Source organism: Vicugna pacos, chromosome 22 (genome assembly GCF_048564905.1).
Source record: "Vicugna pacos chromosome 22, VicPac4, whole genome shotgun sequence".
Classification (NCBI taxonomy): domain Eukaryota; kingdom Metazoa; phylum Chordata; class Mammalia; order Artiodactyla; family Camelidae; genus Vicugna; species Vicugna pacos.
Window position 1 is genome coordinate 8,143,955 of NC_133008.1, and position 12,179 is coordinate 8,156,133.

The window sequence follows — 12,179 nt, forward strand, 5'->3', positions numbered from 1 at the left end:
GGAGGGAGAGCTGGCTTCTCACCAGGAGGAAAGAGCCAATGTGGGACCAGTTCTAGGCCAGGGACTGTGTTCAGGTGCAATCAAGAACTGAGGAAGCAGCTTTCACTTTAATGAGCTCGTCTATACATCTCATAGTTTCACTTTCATCGTGGTATTAATAGCAGTCACATCAACCTCTAAAAACAATTGTTGAAAAGGTGCCTCTATTCTTGCCTTCCTGTTGCTGTATTTAGGCTTCCATCGTGTTCCAGGAAGTCTTCCATGGCCGTCCTCTACTCTAGCAGAATTAAGAATTTGCTACATTCTATCTTCACTTCATTTCCCACAAGTTACTTTGTATCAGTCAAGACTCCTTTGATTGAAAGTGATGGAAGTTCATTCCAATTGGTTTTATCCGTTCATGTAACTGAGAATTCTTGAGGGTATTTCTAGTTTTCAGATCCAGGCTCTCAAATAAAATAACCCATAATCAGTCCATCTGTATTAGTTATCAAATGCTGGGTAACAAAACATCCTAAAACGTATGGCTTAAAACAACACAAATCAATGGCCATTTTTCAGTTTCAGAGGTTCAAGTATTCAGGTGCAGCTTAGCTGGATGGTCTGTCTTGAGGTCTCATAAGTTTGCAGGCCAGATACTGGCTGGGGCTGCAGTACCCGTATCAAAAATGGTTCATTCACACAGCTGTCATATTGGTTCTGGCTGTTGGCAGGAGGCTTTGCTTTCTCCCCACATGGCCCTCTCTGCAGGGCAGCTTGAGTGTCCTCACAGAACGGCAGCTGCTTCCCCCAGAGTGAGTGATTCATGAGACAAAGGCAGAAACTGCAATGCCTTTTGTAACCTGGGCTTGAAAGTAAACACAATCATTTCTGCCATATCCTACTGGACACACAGAACAGCCCTGACTGGTGTGGGAAGGTACTACACAAGAGCATGAATTCTTGGAGGTGACGGTCAGTGAGGATCATCTAGGAGGCTGCCTCCCACGGTGTTCCTCCATCCTTCCTTCCCTGTTTAACCTGCTATTCCTATGTGTACACTTCTTTCTCAGGTAGACCCTCCCCAAGCAGTGACAAAGATGGCCATCAACATCTTGTTCTTGTGGACCTTGTTCTTATGGACCTCAGTGGGAAGAAAGTACCTTTATCCCAAAATTTCTGGCTTAAGTCCCAAGGCTGAGTCTGACTGGCCAAACTTGTGTGCAGCATATCCTTGAACCAATCACTGTCGCCTTGGGATATTATGGTCTGATTGGCCAGAGCTAGGCCACACTCCCAGCCCTAGACCTGAGGATAGAGTTCGCAGTACTAGAGATTCATGGAGGGGATGAAGGAGGATTGGCTCCCAAAGGAAAAATCAGAGTGTCCTTACTGAACCAATGTGAATGGCTGTTGAGCAGGAAAAACAATACATGACCACTCCATCTCCCTCCCTTGTGCTCCCTCTGCATATTTTAGCAACCTTTGGTTTTGTATTTTTAGTATTATTTTCTATGGGATTATTTAATTTCTGTGGTAGGTAGAACTCTAAGATGGCCCCCAAGATCCCTGGTGTAAACATACCTTCTCCCAGTTAGTCAGTTAAACACTGGTCTAGATGTTCTGTAGAAGAATGCTGCAAAAGTAATTTAGGTGCCAAATCAGTTGACTTTAACAGAGGGAGATCATTCTTGGTGGGGCTGACCTAATCAGATGAGCCCTTAAAAGGGACAGTCTTCTACCTGACAAAAGAAATTCAAAGGGTGAGAGAGAGTCAAATAGGGGAGATTGTCTGTTGTTGGCTTGAAAGATGGAAAGGGTCTTATGGCGAGAAACGCAGGCAGTGTCTAGGAGCTGAGGGCAGCCCCTGGCTGACAGCTTGCAAAGAAACAGGCACCTCAGTCTTACAAACACAAGGAACTGAATTCTGCCAGTGACCTGAATGAATTTGAAAGGGGATTTTTCCCCCAGAGCCTCCAGAGAACTCAGCCTTAAAGTCAGTTTTGTGAGACCCTGAGCAGAAAACTGAGTCATGCAAATGCCTGAATTTCAACCTACAGATTTGTGAACTAATAAATGGATTTTTTTAAATTTTATTTTTATTTATTGTTTTGGAGGTGAGAGGTCATTAAGTCTATTAATTTATTTATTACTATTTTTTTAAATGGGGGTACTGGGGATTGAATCCAGAACCTTGTGCATGCTAAGCTTGTGCTCCACCACTGAGCTATACCCTCCCACCAAAGGATGTTGTTTGAAACTGCAAAGATCGTGGTTAATTTTAGGCAGCAATAAAAAAAATAGATATACTTCGCTGTGGACACTAGGGTGTCTAAAGTAGGGAGCGTCTCTTGGATCTCCTTAACATCCTCATCTCTAACAGGACCTGAGTCAGAAGCAGGTCCCTATTCCTGCTTCTGGTTCTACTATCTGGGGAAGAGGGGGGGGGAGACTTGCTCCCCACCCACCAACTCCCAGCTTTCCCATCCTTGGGGCCCTACCAAGGAAACTCTTTGCTTGGCTTTCCATAAACAGCCTGTGCCCCACCAGGCCCAGGATGGCAGCTCGACCAATCTCTGCTTCCCAGGCCTCAGGACCTTTGACCGAGTCTATTGATCTGGACTCCTGTGCAAGTGGTTGGACCAACAGACAGACGCCATGAGGGCTCTGCTGCTCCTGGGGGCTCTGCTGGTGAGCTTGGAGTCAGCGCTTTCGGTGAGAGCTGTGGGAATCAGGAGGACGGTACTGGGGTGGCCCTGGGGGCTCCCCATCACAGCCTTAGCCCAGGACCTTTTAGTCCAGGTGATTGGAAGGCCTGTTTGGAAAGACAAGGCCAGCCCATAAGGCCCAGGTGCAGGAGAGAGAGACAGTCAGTGCTGTTGGGTATGGGGACATGGCCTGCATTTCCGGGGGAGGGGGCCCTTGAGGAGACAGTGGGAGGAGGAAGGAGGGGCCCATTCCTTGTGAGGAAATCTCTGTATTTCTGGGCTGTGAGAGAAAGCGGGGACTAGCATGGGATAGGGATAGGCTATGACTTTCTGGGCAAATTTCTTCTCTCCCCCTATAGGCTCCACCTTGGAAAGCTCCCAAGGAACATAAGTTCAGAGCCAGTGAGCACACAGTGGGTAAGTAGCCTGGGTTGACCTCCTGAGAGACCCTTGGATGGGGTGAGTATGGAGGGGAGTGCACAGATGGTCAGTCTCCGGCCCTTGGAGCGAGGGGAGGGATCAAGGGCACTCTTTACCCTCATCCCCACAACTGTCTGGCTGGCATTCAGATCTGAGTGCGCATGGGTGCCGGGGACCCAGGCTGACAGTGAGCTGTGTGCTCCTGGAGGGCAGGGCTGGGGCTGCATCTGAGTGCCTGGTCCAGCACCTGCCCTCCTCCTCGATTTCCTGAGCCTCCCTGCTTCTTTGTTTCTCCTCGATACATCTTGCAGGCATCAGTCATACCACATAGAGGCCAGTGCCCTTGATGTACAAGGAAGGAGAGCAGGGCTCTGGAGCCCAAATGATTCTGAATCCCAGTGTCATCATTTATGTGGTGGGTGACTCTGGGCCAGTGACTTGGCCTCTCCAAATTTCAATTTTCCCTATCTGTAAAACCAGGCTGGTAATGGTAAAACTCTTACGGTTGTGAAGGAGAAATGAGTCGTTAATCTCAGCGAGGAACTGTATCACAGTCTGGTGCATGGTAAATGCTTAAAATATATTGACTTTTATTATCAAGCTCCCTTTTAGATGGAGGGTGTCTGCCCTCTCTCCCCTGCCATAACTCCCCATTGTCTTTACTCTTTCAGGCACTATTTGCCTGGAGTTGTTAATTAGATTGACACCATCCTAGTGAGCCTAGTGGCCTGGCCTGGTGGGATCAAACCCAACATGGCACTGAGGCCCAGCACATCAAACCCTGGCTCACTCCACAGGCAGCCAAACTGCGCTCCTCCCTCTAGCCTGATCCAACCTAGTTGCCCTGCTCTTGCCTGATCACCTCCTTAGGGTCCTCCTCTGTGTCCATTCCATTTGCATCTTAAAGGTCCATCTCAGACCCCTCTCTCTTCCTTTACTGTCCTGTCCCTGATTTGGCCCTCAACACAAGTGCCACTATGCCTTTAAAAACAAAATAGCAGTTAATGTATACTGAGCACGTACTATGTGCCACACTCTGTGTTATAAGTGTTTTATAGACGAGATCTCATGTAAATGTCACAACACTCTTCCAAAGAAGGTAGAGTCGGTTCTCGTTATTCATGGTAGTCTAGAAAGTCACCAAGAGCACGGAATTAGCAAAAACTGAACCATTGCTCCTAGAGGAAATATAGGGTTAGGTTCCTCTGAGCTCTGGTCACAACATTTTCATCAAACCATCAATATCTAACCTTGTTGTATGTGTGAGTCTGTTTAAAGACACCTTACCTAACGTATCTTGTTGATTCATTAATACTGAATTCATGGCCAGTGACCCTATAGCTCAAAGCTTATCTAACACACAAATATTCTCCATAATGCACATCACAGCGCTCTTGCACTTAGGAACCCTGGACAGCACTTCAACACTCTGGGGGCCATTTTCAACAGCAAAATCATGTACCCAAAGCACAAAATTTGAAAAATAGAGCGTGAAAAGGACACTTGTTCACAGTGGGAGCTGAAATAAGCAGCGCATCACCTTGTTTGACCTCAGCTGGGAATGTGCACTTTGGGTGGCTCAAATTTTTCACCACTCTAAGCATGCCCGTAAGTGACCATGAAAGCACCTTGCATATTGGTTTGGGGTTACAAATAAACTTTAGCAAGAGGGACAGATAAGCAAATACAGAATCTGAACAATGAGGCTCAACTGTATTCTTTTTAAAAATCAAAATAGCAATATTTTTATTGTAAAACTTTACAAGTTACTGAAATAGAAAAGATGAAAATGTCACCGAGAATCCACTATCTTTCCAAAACCACTGTTACAAATTTTGGAGATTTCCTTCTATATTTCTTTTTTATGCATATGTAAATATGCGTATGGTACAAAAATAGAACCATCTTGACATGCTGTTTAAAAAAATTTTTTTAATTGAAGTATAGTCAGTTTACAATGTGTTAATTTCTGGTGACTGACATGCTGTTTTTGTCTTGCTTTTCATCATTTAAAATTATGAACACCTTTTTGTACTAACATATCTACATCAGCATTAAAATTTTTTTATTGTGGTAAAATAATATATAATATAAAATTTACTGTCTTAACCATTTTTAAGCGTACAGTTCAGTGGTATTAAGTACACTTACATTATTGTGCAATCATTACCATGATCCATCTCCAGAATTCTTTTCATCTTGCAAAACTGAAACTCTTCAACTGTCCTCTGCATTATTTTTGCCATTTTGTAGATGAGGAAACCAAGACTCAGAGTTGTCATTGACTTCAACATTTAATAAGTGTTTATTAAGTACCTACTTTGTGGCAAGCACTCTTCTAAGCCTGAGGGCTGCAGATTTGCCCAAGGTCACACAGCTGTCTGACCCCAGAAACCAACTCTTAAACAGAATGTGGTCTTGAAGACACCATGATCTTCTCAAAGATTATCCTTTTTCTAACAAGCCCCTGAGGGGTGGTACCTGGGTAATGAGGCACAGGGAAAGTCATCAAGGCCTGTGTTATCCCTGCAGTTCTCACTGTCACCGGGGAGCCCTGCCACTTCCCTTTCCAGTACCACGGGCAGCTGTATCACAAATGCATCCACAGAGGCCGGCCCGGCCCCCGACCCTGGTAAGACTACCCAGAAGGGGTTGAAGCAGGCGCCTGGGGGAAGGGGACTCTGCCCATCCTTCTGCCCAAGGCACCCTGCTTGGAGAGAAGGGGTTGTGATAGGGGAGGGAAGCCAGACTCCTTGGGCAGAGAAGGGAAGCCTCACCTATTTCTTTTTTGTTGTTGTCATTAAAGTATGTTGATTTATGATGTTGTATTACTTTCAGGTGTACAGCAAAGTGATTCTTTTCAGATTGTTTTCCACTATAGGTTATTACACAATAGTGAATAAATTTCCATGTGTTATACAGTAAATCCTTATTGCTTATCTAGTTCAGGTATAGTAGTTTGCATCTGTTAATCTCATACTCCTAATTTATCCCTCGCCACCACTCTTTCCCCTTTGGTAACTGTTAAGTTTGTTTTCTATGTCTGTGAATCTGTTTCTGTTTTGTTTGTAGAGTCATGTGTATTATTTTTCAGGTTCCACAGATAAGTGATATCATATTATATTTCTTTGTTTAAATTACTTCATTTAGTATGATATTCCCTAGGTCCACCCATGTTGCTGCAGATGGCAATGTTTCATTCTTTTTTAATGGCTGAGTAATGTTCCATTGAATATATATAATCACATCTTCTTAAACCAATCATCTGTCGATGGGCATTTGGGTCATTTACATGTCTTATGCCTCATCTCTTTCTACAGGTGTGCTACCACCCCCATCTTTGAGAAGGACCAGCGATGGGCATACTGCCTGGAGCCCAAGACAGTGAAAGGTGCCACACAAACTTTGGAGTGGTTCGGGGCCCTCTCCTCACCCCTAGTTAGTTTCCTAGGTACCATCAGACACCAAACACCTGGGATTCTGAGCCCACAAATCCCCTTCCCTCCCTCCAGAGGGAGAAGTTCTAAGAGGGGGTAGCCCCATTTTGCAGGTAGGTAAACTAAGGCTTGGAAACTTGGAGGGCTAAGGTCATAAAACAAGCAGGTTTGGGTAGGGACTTGTCCCTCATTCTGTCTGACTCAGGCTCCAGGCTCTTTCTCCCACTGTGCGCATCTCTTATAGACCACTGCAGCAAGCACAACCCCTGCCAGAAGGGAGGGACCTGTGTGAACATGCCAAATGGCCCAAGCTGCATCTGTCCAGATCACTCTACTGGGAAGCACTGCCAGAGAGGTAAAGAGATACTGAAGGGAGGGGAGGGGGCGCTGGGGAACACAGGAAGCCACGGGTCTACCTAAGAGGTCCATGGATTACCAAAGACTTGGCATGGCCCCAGATCCTTCTGAGACTACTCCATCCCTTTGTCCCCAGAGAAGTGCTTCGAGTCCCAGCTTCTCCGGTTCTTCCAGGAGAATGAAATATGGCATAGGCTTGAGCAGGCAGGTGTGGCCAAGTGCCAGTGCAAGGGTCCTAATGCCCACTGCAAACCAGTGGCCAGCCAGGGTGAGTGGATGCGTGGGGAATTGGCCACGGAGGAGGGCCGAAGGGTGGGGAAGAGGCTGGCAGGAGGCCAAGTGGTGTGCCAGGGTGAGGGGGCTGGGGGCGGGTGTCTTTGGGCCTAGGGGTGGCTCAACGTGCTCCTTCTCCCAGTCTGCCGCACCAACCCGTGTCTCAACGGGGGCAGCTGCCTGCAGGCAGAGGGCCACCGCCTGTGCCGTTGCCCCGCGGGCTACGCGGGAAGCCTGTGCGACGTGGGTGAGTCAGGATCTCGGGGAAGCTCCGCCCCCACGTGGGAAGGGCTTGCGGAGAGGGAGGAGGGAGAGTGAAGTGGGTGAGAGAGCGGCGGGAGACCATACCATCCCCTAGCTGCAGGGAGCCCCTTCTCTCCCCAGATCTCAAGGCGATCTGCTACAAAGACCGCGGGCTCGACTACCGCGGCGTGGCCCAGACTACGCTCTCGGGCGCACCCTGTCAGCCGTGGGCCTCGGAGGCCACCTTCTGGAATGTGACTGCAGAGCAAGCGCTGAACTGGGGACTGGGCGACCACGCCTTCTGCCGGTGCGCTGGTTGGGGCCGGGGAGGGCTTCCCCCTCCCCACCCCCCAGGCCCTCTGACAGCGCCCCACCCCCGCCTCCCCCGTGGCCACAGGAACCCGGACAACGACATTCGCCCATGGTGCTTCGTTTGGAGAGGCGACCAACTGAGCTGGCAATATTGCCGCCTGGCACAGTGTCAGGCCCCAAGCAAGGCGGAGCCCCAAATCACTCCTCCGAGCCGGATCTCCTCTGGGCCCCAGGACTTCCCCTTGCCCTCCCTTTCGGCTTTGCAGGAGGCTCAGCCCACAACCCAGACCCCGCCTCAACCCCTGACCTCAGGTAGTTGGGAAGGGTTAAGAAAGTCGGAGTAGACAGGGTGCGGGGCGAGCTATATTCCAACCGATCGTGGGTCTCTCCGTCCTCAGCCTGGGCTCCTCCTACGGCCTCGTGCGCGCCGCCGGAGCAGCGGATCCCTCTGCCTAGCGAGCGCCCGGCGGGCTGCGGTCAGCGCCTCCGAAAACGGCTGTCCTCGCTGAGCCGCGTCGTCGGGGGACTGGTGGCCCTCCCTGGGGCGCACCCCTACATCGCCGCGCTGTACTGGGGCCAAAATTTCTGCGCCGGCAGCCTCATCGCCCCCTGTTGGGTGCTGACCGCGGCTCACTGCCTGCAGAACCGGCGAGTGCCAGCGCGGGCAGCGCCCCGCCCGGGACCCCAGCTCCTCTCTTCTCAGTGCCCAGCTTCCGCGTGACACCCGCACACGTGCCCTACCTTCCTGCGTCCCCGCCCCACCTTTCTCCCTTCTCCCCTTCAGGGCTCCCCAGGAGGAAGCTGAAACCCAAGAAGGGTTTCGGAAGGAGGAGGCTCCCGCAAGATGCCTGTGGCCGGCTCTGAGCGTGCTTCCTTTCCCCGACCCTTCCCGCAGACCCGCTCCCGAGGAGCTGACGGTGGTACTTGGCCAGGACCGCCATAACCAGAGCTGTGATCAGTGCCAGACGCTGGCCGTGCGCACCTACCGCCTGCACGAAGGCTTCTCGCCCATCACCTACCAGCACGACCTGGGTGCGTGGGGTTGCCCCGCGGGGATCAGGGGAAAGGGTTCTCCGAACCCAGCGTCCGCATCTCACGCTCCTCCCCGCCTGGGTTAGCCCTGGTGCGACTGCAGGAGAGCGCGGACGGCTGCTGCGCGCACTCGTCGCCTTTTGTTCAGCCGGTGTGCCTGCCGAGTAGCGCCGCCCGCTCCGCCGAACCCGAAGCCGCACTCTGCGAGGTGGCCGGCTGGGGCCACCAGTTCGAGGGTAGGCAGAACGCCTTGGGGGCGGGAGGGAGGCTTCTGTCTACCGGGGTAGGCAAGAGAAGCCCGCAGGTTTAGTACTACGAAGGGCTGACTTAGTGGGCTGTGAGGACATGCAAGGCTCTTGTCTCTGCAGTCCGCTTCTCCCAGGGCTTGGGATTCACTGTCCAGGGAGGTCCCCAAATCTCCTGAGGGGCCCTGGGAGAATCATACTTTCTCACGATTTCCTCTGGGCACTGGGCTGCAAGGGCCAGCTAGGCCATCCAGCTTCCCGCTGGATCAGCGGGTGGGCTGGCTCGGGAGCGAGGTTTTGAGACACTGGACGGGAAGTGGGAGTGGGGTTCCAGAGCAGTCCTGCTTCCTCCTGGCCCATTCACATCCCGGCTCCTCTCCGGCTCAGCTTCCTTCTCTATGAAGTGGTGTTAAGGGCAACTCCCCCTTTCTTGGGCTCGCTGCGAGGGAGTCAGGAGATGAGCGGGTTTGGAAGAGCCTGGCACAGCCAGGTCCGTGACCTGGGCAGCAAGCGGAGTCGGGAGGGGTGTGAGTGAAGAAAGCGCTCCCTGTTCGCAGGGGCAGAGGAGTATGCCAGCTTCCTGCAGGAGGCTCAGGTTCCGCTCATCAGTCCGGAGCGCTGCTCCGCCCCCGACGTGCACGGAGACGCCTTCGCTCCTGGCATGCTCTGCGCTGGCTTCCTCGAGGGAGGCACCGACGCGTGCCAGGTGAGCACTTAGGCCCGCTTGGCGCCCTCCCCCAAGCCGGTCAAGTGCAGACCCCAGGCCAAGGGCGCTGAGCTGCGTGTCCTCTACCCAGGGTGACTCTGGGGGCCCGCTGGTGTGTGAGGACCAGACGGCAGAGCATCAGCTCATCCTGCGAGGCATCGTCAGCTGGGGCTCAGGCTGTGGCGACCGCCAGAAGCCGGGTGTGTACACCGACGTGGCCAACTACCTGGCCTGGATTCAGGAGCACACTGCTTCCTGACCGACCAGGGACTCGTCTTTCCTTCCTGCGCAATTCTAGAATGGAAGGGTGGCTGGGGCAAGATCACAGACAGCAAGGATTGTGTTCCATTCCCCCCAAGGCTGCCAGCCCAGCGCCAGGCATGGCATTGGCACTCAATAAAGTGCTTTTGAAAATGCTTCAAAGGCACAGCTCTTCAGGGAGCCTACTGAAAAAATGTCACTACAGTAAGCCGGTGCACAACTTCTCCACGCCCCTTCCGAGAAAGGAATCTGCTGCGACCTTATACAAGATTTAGATTCACGTCCAGCTGACACTTACTGAGCCGTAAACACTGTGCTCCAAGCTCTGTGCAAGGTGATTCCACATATTATTCCTCGTATAAAACGAATACTGTAAGTTTATAGAGCAGGAGTTCTCAGAATCACCTTGGGGGGCTTTTTGAACCTATGCCCAATATCCACCTCAGGTCAGTTAAATCAGCATCTCTAGGGATGGGAGCGTGGTAGCTGCATGTTTTTAAAACTTCCCAGGTGACTCCGTCTGCAGCGGAGGTTCAGAACCATGGTTAGAAGTACTTAACATTGAAACAGTGGTGTGGACCCTTAAGGCTGATCTTCACTCCTGTCCCAGCTGGGACTAGGGCAGTGGGTCTCAAAGTGTTTCCTGGACCAGCAGCAGGGTCCTCAGGGAACCTGTGAGAAATGCATATTCTCTGGTCACATTCCATACTGCAGAATGAGACCCTCTGAGTTGGGGCCCAGCAATCTGTTTGACAGCTTTCTAGGAGATTTTGGGAAGTGTTTGAGAACCATGCTCTGGGGGTTGAATGGCTACCAAGCCAAGAGGTCCGGCTGTCCAGACCTGGTGTCTTTCTTTCTGTTCTTAAACCCACTTGCTCGGTACTTGATGGACATATAAGTTGGGTTTTTTTGTTTTTTTGTTTTTGTTTTTTGAGGGTTATTTTGACTTCTGATTCCCGCCTTCAGAGTAACTTTAGAACTTCATCAGGCGTAAGATACGAACGCCGCCCCCGCCGCCCCGCCCCGCCCCGCCCCATTCTCTAGCGTAAGTAGCGCTTCGGTGACGTCGCGGTACCTCAACGTCACAGCCCCGCCCCTGCACACGTCACAGTGCCCCGGGCGTTCCGGGCGTTCTGGGCGTTCCGGGCGTGCGGCGCAGCCAGACCACCCTTCAAGTGCAAGGCGAGGGGTGCACTCTGAGCCAGAATGGGCGACTGGAAAGTCTACATCAGCGCGGTGCTGCGGGACCAGCGCATCGACGACGTGGCTATCGTGGGCCACTCGGACAATCGCTGCGTGTGGGCATCGCGGCCCGGGGGCCTGCTGGCGGCCATCTCACCGCAGGAGGTGGGTGTGCTCACGGGGCCGGATCGGCGCACCTTCCTGCAGGCCGGCCTGAGCGTGGCGGGGCGCCGCTGCTGCGTCATCCGCGACCACCTGCTGGCCGAGGGCGACGGAGTGCTGGACGCGCGCACCAAGGGGCTGGACGGGCGCGCCGTCTGCGCCGGCCACACGCCGCGTGCGCTCCTCGTGCTCATGGGCCGACGGGGCGTGCACGGGGGCGTTCTCAACAAGACGATGCACGAGCTGATCCACGGGCTGCGAATGCAGGGCACCTAGCAGGACCAGCAGCGGGCGCCAAAATAAACTCTGACCTGGTCATGGCAGACTCATCCTCCGGCTGTGAGGGCAGGGGAAGTTGCAGACGAGGAAACCAGTTTACTAGATGAATCTTGCAGAAGGGTTACCTGGGGAGGCTAGTGTTATGAGTCCAGAAGCATCCCAGCCTCCTGAGCCCTGCACCTGGCCCTCCCATTGGTGCCCTGCAGAGGCCTCTGGCCTCACTCCTTAGGCCACCATCCTGGGGGCCTTGGGGCCTTCCAGGGTCCTAGGGACACTGAAACTGAGGAGGGAGTGGACTTCTCAAACCCTCTAGCTCAGGCCTGAGTATCCTTTCCCACAAAATTCTTCCCAAGTCGGTGCAGGACAAACTGTAAGGAGGTCTCCTCCCCAGCCTCCCACATGACTCCCCAGGCTAGAGGCCAGTGTCCTCACCCCCTCCACTTGGCCAAAGGTAACACTAGCAAGCATTGTAAATGGGTGACAGGGTGGTGCTGGGAGCTTGGAGAACAGCTTCTGGGGCTCCCAGGTCCTTGCATCTCCCCCAACAAATTTCAAAGGAACTGGAGGTGGTGGGTGGGGAGGC

At 52.4% G+C, this 12,179-nt stretch overlaps 2 protein-coding genes across 2 annotated transcripts; both read left to right on the forward strand.

The window, feature by feature from the left end:
* The first annotated feature begins 2,637 nt into the window (after positions 1-2,637).
* On the forward strand, positions 2,638-10,129 carry F12 (coagulation factor XII). Its single transcript, XM_072947166.1, has 14 exons — positions 2,638-2,694; positions 3,047-3,104; positions 5,640-5,739; positions 6,428-6,498; positions 6,789-6,899; positions 7,038-7,169; positions 7,317-7,421; positions 7,559-7,724; positions 7,815-8,044; positions 8,128-8,377; positions 8,625-8,761; positions 8,848-8,997; positions 9,564-9,712; positions 9,804-10,129. Exons 1-14 carry the CDS (start codon positions 2,638-2,640, stop codon positions 9,969-9,971), a joined length of 1,884 nt encoding a protein of 627 aa, XP_072803267.1. The 3' UTR covers positions 9,972-10,129.
* A 915-nt stretch (positions 10,130-11,044) lies between these two features.
* Positions 11,045-11,640, forward strand: PFN3 (profilin 3). The gene has a single exon (XM_072947167.1). The coding sequence runs from the start codon at positions 11,180-11,182 to the stop codon at positions 11,591-11,593; it is 414 nt and encodes a 137-aa protein (XP_072803268.1). The 5' UTR covers positions 11,045-11,179; the 3' UTR covers positions 11,594-11,640.
* The last annotated feature ends 539 nt before the right edge of the window (positions 11,641-12,179 follow it).

Coding starts and splice junctions, on each gene's coding strand:
- F12 (XM_072947166.1), top strand. CDS start 2,638: ATGAGGGCTCTGCTGCTCCTGGGGGCTCTGCTGGTGAGCTTGGAGTCA. Junction 6,900..7,037: donor TGGGAAGCACTGCCAGAGAG/GTAAAGAGATAC, acceptor CTTTGTCCCCAG/AGAAGTGCTTCGAGTCCCAG. Junction 7,422..7,558: donor GGGAAGCCTGTGCGACGTGG/GTGAGTCAGGAT, acceptor TTCTCTCCCCAG/ATCTCAAGGCGATCTGCTAC.
- PFN3 (XM_072947167.1), top strand. CDS start 11,180: ATGGGCGACTGGAAAGTCTACATCAGCGCGGTGCTGCGGGACCAGCGC.